Source organism: Urocitellus parryii, chromosome 8 (assembly GCF_045843805.1).
Source record: "Urocitellus parryii isolate mUroPar1 chromosome 8, mUroPar1.hap1, whole genome shotgun sequence".
NCBI classification, from domain to species: Eukaryota; Metazoa; Chordata; class Mammalia; order Rodentia; family Sciuridae; genus Urocitellus; species Urocitellus parryii.
Window position 1 is genome coordinate 46,976,823 of NC_135538.1, and position 5,647 is coordinate 46,982,469.

The 5,647-nt window shown below is 44.2% G+C and overlaps 1 protein-coding gene across 3 annotated transcripts in view; it reads right to left on the bottom strand.

Annotated features, from left to right (window-relative positions):
* Positions 1–5,310, bottom strand: part of Nt5dc1 (5'-nucleotidase domain containing 1) — a 124,478-nt gene extending 119,168 nt beyond the window's left edge. For all 3 annotated transcript variants that reach the window (XR_013344138.1, XM_077801674.1, XM_077801673.1), the window contains exon 1: positions 5,128–5,310. Coding sequence is in view for 2 of the 3 variants with exons in the window: in XM_077801674.1 (XP_077657800.1) it covers positions 5,128–5,220 (93 nt within the window). In the remaining variant the exon portion in view is untranslated. The remainder of the gene's footprint in view (positions 1–5,127) is intronic.
* Positions 5,311–5,647: the final 337 nt, after the last annotated feature.

A 5,647-nucleotide genomic window follows, 5' to 3' on the forward strand; every position in this document is an offset into this window, starting at 1 on the left:
TAAATTTTACACACACATACACTATGAAGTTTTATTCAGCCACAAAGAAGGAAATTATGTCATTTGTAGGAAAATGGGTGGAACTTGAGAGTATCATGTTCAGTGAAATAAGTCAGACTCAGAAAGTCAAGGATTGTATGTTCTTTCTATGTAGAAAGAAAGAAAAAAATAAAAAAGGGACCTCATGAAAATAGAAGAGCCCAGTAGAGTTGAGGAGAGGGATCAAAGAGAGGGAGGAAGTGAGGGAAAGGGGAGATACTGGAAAATGAAACTGATCAAATTATATGGTTATATTGTATGTTATGAATATGTAACAATAAATCCCATTATTATGTATAATTATAATGCATCAATAAAAATAAAAGTAGATGCCAGGTGTGGTAGCTCTGGAGGCTGACAGGAAGATTAGAAATTCAAAGCCAGCCTCAGCAACTTAGTGAGGCCCTGAATAACTTCAGGGATCCTGTCTCAAAATAAAAAATAAAATGGGTGGGGGATATGGATCCGTGGTTAAGAACCACTGGGTTCAATCCCTGGGGAGGGAGGGAGGGAGGGCGGGAAGGAAGGAAGGAAGGAAGGGAGGGAGGGAGGGAGGGAGGGAGGGAGGGAAGGAGAGAATATTCTCAATTCCTTGCTAAAGACTTGCATGGTTTCTTCCATATTCCCTAAACTTTTTCTCTTCACTTTTATTTAGACAGCAAGATTATTTTGATTCTCCAAAATATTAAAAATTCTAACCATTTCCTCTATTTGCTTTTAATGAAAGAGAAGCAAAGGGCATGGGAGGAGGGCAAAAAAAAATGTAGTAGAAATAAATATGGACCACTCTCAACTGTTAAAAACTGCTAAAATATACAAAGAAAAAAAAAAAGAAAAGCATCTGCTGAAGAAACTGAATTCCAGCTAGCATCAATTCTTCATTTGGGATAAACTCAGGATGCTCCTGCATTTTTTGGCAGGGATAGGGGGCAGGGAACCAGGGATTGAACTCAGGAGGGCTCCACCACTGAGCCACATCCCCAGCCCTATTTTGCATTTTCCGAGTCATATCCCCAGCCCTATTTTATATTTTATTTAGAGACAGTGAACTGCTTAGCAGTTCACTTTTGCTGAGGCTGGCTTTAAACTGGTAATCCTTCTGTCTCAGCCTCCAGAGCTACTAGGATTACAGGTATACACCACCATGCTCAGAGCTCCTATATTTTTAAATACCTTTACTTTTCATTCTTTAGTTTTCTTTTTTGCTATACTGAAGCATTCATGTTAACTTATGAATTGATGACCTATGCATAATTAAAATCTTAAAGACAGAATAAATGAACTATCTTGATTATTGTTGAGTGATAGAATCTTTTCATTTCCACAGTCTGAATTCCCTTTATTTTTTTCCTGTTCCATCTTTCAGAACAATTCAATCTGTTAAAAAATTACTATCATGGGCTGGAGTTGTGGCTCAGTGGAAGATGCTTGCCTAGCATGTGTGAGGCACTGGGTTCGATTCTCAGTACCACATTTAAATAAGTAAATAAAATAAAAAGGTCCATAAACAACTAACAAAAATATTTTTAAAAATAATAATTATCATGGCATAGACACATTCCTATCAAATCAACAACTGCTATCATTAAAATGCCTGTCACATTTTTAAAAATGCATTGAATCAGATTGAGGTACAAAGTATTATGGACAATAAAAGGTACACATCATGATTCTGCCTTCAGAGACTAGAGCCATTAAGTGCTTAGTACAGTGCCTGACATATGGCAAATCCAATTTAAGTATTTGCTATTATTATCAGTTGTGTGCTAATCAAAAAGATGAGAACAAAACACCACTCAGAGTTATAGAGTTTGCCTATTCTTGCCATTGCCTGTTTCAGTTTACCTGCCTGTACACTGCCTGAACACTGAATAGAGTTTTCCTACACCTAACATCCAGTTTTGCATACTGTTAGACTTGCTTCAGGTCATGGCACTTAAAGTCTCGGGTAACCTCTATTCTAGTCCTAAAGTCTTGGTTCTTACAGCTTATTCTTGGACCATGCCAGTCACCTAAGAAGCCTCCAGGGCTCAGGCCCTCCATCACTTCCTCCCACAGCCTGAATTGCCACTTGATTCCTTAGTCTCACATGACTAATAAGAACGCACACTCCATGCAGTAAGTACAAATTGGTGCCTTGTGGGCCATAGGTAGCCCACAAATCGTGTGTGGTTCCCACCTAAGATTGCCAAGTAAAATAAAGAATACCTAAGTAAATCTGATTTTCAGATGAACAGCAAATAGCTCCCTCCATAAGAATGTCCCATTTACTATTTGGGACATTCAAATTTGAATTTAACTGGGTATCTTAGATTTTTCTTTGATAAATCTGGCAACTCAGCAATGCTGTTGTGTGTGTGCATGAGGCGGGGGAGGTAGCATTTGAACACTTTTCAAACAAGTTCAAATTTCTAGCTTGCCCCAAAACCTTAAAAAAAAAAAAAAATAGAAGACCTGGCAAGATTGAGCCCCTCTTGGTTAATACCAGCAGGAGTCAAGTGTGGCTGCTCTTTCATGAGGGGCACACACTTTACTGGCTGCCTGAGACACCTTCCCCCTCACATTTTGGTGAACTGCCTGGTATTAGACCTCTGTGTGCAAATCCAAGATATAGGTGTGATCCATCATCTCTCCTGGGATGCCTTTCCTGAGGCGCCAGGTAAAGAGACACACTCATGACTGCATTTGCACAATACTCTGCACTTGCTAAATGCCTAGGAGACTTCAGGAAGAGGCTCTGCAGCTCCCTAACACCAGACCACTGCTGACTTCTGCAACCCTCACCTTTTAAACAGCACCTAGCAGTTAGTGCTATTGCTCCTCTCTAGGTCTTTGCCTTGGTTGTATTTCCTCCACCTGAAGTACTTCTCTCCACCTCCTCCACTGCCTCATGGTGGTGAGAGGCAGAAACCCATAGCCAGACCACCTTGCTGGGGAACTCTGGAAAGATCCTTAACCTTTTTGTGCCTTGTAGTTCTCATCTCTGTGTACTGACTATGGCAATAATACCTAACTCCAGGGACTTTGTGAAGACTAAATCAACTCATATATGCAAAATGCTTATTAGAACAATGGCTCTATTATAACTACTTATTAGAATGCGTGTTATTTATTCAATCTTTTCACAATTATTGGTTGGGCCAAGTATGCCCAGCACAAAGTTGGCACAAAGAACAAAAAGTAAACTGTCCGTAAACTGTCACACAGACTGCCCTGGAGGAGGTATCACTTTAAGCACCAGGGGAAGACCTGACAAGTAAACAGGAAAAGTTAAAATTCTGTGGTAAGTGCTATGGGAAGTTGGGTTCTATGGAAAGCTGGAGGTGGGACTGCGGTAAAGGGGTAAATTGCAGGGTCGTAGGGTGCTAAGGATGGCTTCCCAAAAGGAACAGTATCTAAGATCAGACCTGACTGCATAAAGAGTCACTGTGAGGAAGAACCAGGCACCCCAGGCATAGGCAGAAGCAAGTAGCAAGACCCAAGAAAAACTGTCCTCATCATAGGGACTGTAGCTTTTCACCATCTTTGGCTTATTACTGGAGGATTCTGCCCACCAGGGACTGAAGGCCTACCTGTAGTTTACCTCCGTATCCCTGACACCATCCTGGTGCTCAGGATAATGTGGGACTTTAATAAAAGATTTAAATACCAAACATGATCCCAAACTCAGTAGGTTACTATTTTCAACCACTAAACATCACTTATATTCAAGGCTTGTGATAAAGGATATCTTGTAGTACAGTAAAAAAATTCTTATCTGAAATTTTATGATCATGCATGCACAAAATTGGCTCTTAACCTTACAGTGGTTTAACAACATCCCCTGTAAATGAAGGTGAGTACAGAGGAAATACATAGAAATGTGACTATGACCAGGAATGTCAAAGGCACAGAGAAAGAGAAAATACGAAATCAAAGACCTAAGGGAATAAGTGCCCAAAGAAAAAGGAAGAAAAGACTTCTATCTCTCAATATGACTAAAGAAAACAATAGGAAAGCAGAAAAGTACAGGAACAGTTTTGAAAAGTACATTTTTCAAAGCATCTGTGCAGAGAAAACACAGGAATAATTCAGGCAGCCACTCATTTTTGACCTTGGAATACCTAACTGGGGCCATGACATGACTACAATGAACAGACCCTGCTGTCTGCACTAGTGATTTGGAATCCTACTCATAAAAGGTGAGGTTTCCAAATAGTTTGGGTGGAAACCATAAAAGCAAACACTTGTTTTTTCCAGGGATTGCTCTAAGCATTACATGCATATGCCAACTTAATCCTTCCAAAAATCTTCTGAGGTAAACCCAATTATTAGCCCCATTTACAGATGAAAGAATTGAGGAACATGGGTTAAGTAACTTGCCCAAAGTCATAGAGCTAGTCACAGCGGAGTTGGTGTACTAAGCTATGTAGTCTAAGGGATCCCTATGCGCTACAAAAAAATCCTGTTAATTTTTCAAAATTTGTTTCCTGTAAAGCCAAAGGAACAAGTGAGAAGTCAAACTTGGCATGATGTTAGGATTAGGATTTATTCAAAGTGCGTGGGGCACGGGGCAGGTGTAATAAATGCTTATTATAGTTTCTTAGTAAAGGCGAAATCAGGGCTAAAGTCTTTGAATTTCTTGGCTCGGTGTTCTAATTCACTAGACAGTCTCTCTGCGACTTTGCTTAAACTCGGATAGGTGATCACCTGGATACGCAAAAGTTAAACCGCAGCCACGGAAAATCAAATTGCCAAACCAGGTGCCCACGCCCAATTGGTGCTTGGGACTCGCAAAGAGGCCAGGAATCCGTAAAGACGCCTAAGTCTCCTCGGCCCTTCCCTTGCTCGCTCTAGAAACCGTTTTCCCAGGCCGATCTTGCAGAATTTGCCTCTCCAGTTCCCCTTCTTTCCCAAACCCCTCTCCAACTCCGCACATCCTTCCCGTAGGCAGGGAGCTGGAGGCACACTTCCGCCCGGTCTCGCGCTGGGGGGCGGAGCTCTGTGCCCGGACGAGCGGCGGCAGGCCCTCGGCCGCGGGAGGGAGTTCTAGCCCCGGGCGCCATGGAAGCTGCGCGCCTAGCGCTCTGGGCAGCCCGCGCCACTCACCGGGGCGCTCTCGGGCAGGTTGTAGCGACACAGTGTGTGGTCCAGATCGAAGCCGACCACATCGCAGGCGGCCAGGGAGAAGTGCTGAGCCATGGCTGCGCTGGAAGCAATGGCGAACGCCTCAGCTGGGGAGGGTGCGAGGAGCGCGGGGACAGACGCTTCGGGACGGGACCCAGCCGGACACGCCGGGGCGGGGCGAGGCGGGGCGGGGCGGGGCGGGGCGGGGCGGGGCTGCCCCGGGAACCGCGCCGCGCCACTCCGGCTTCCCCAGTTCTAGAGCGCCGCCCCCGGACACGCTTCTCCCCGCCCCTCGTGTGGCCAGCGTCTGGTGCCCCGCCAGGCTTGAGCTCACGCTGGTGGCTCTTCTGACACTTGCAAGCTGGCTCTGGCTGCGTGGTCCCTGGCCTGGAAGTCCTTTAGACCGGAGGACACCTGAAGCGGAGCCACTACTGCAGAAGTTGAGGAGCGCAGCCAAGAACCTGTTGGCATGTAACCTTTTAAGGGTTATGGCAGAATTAAT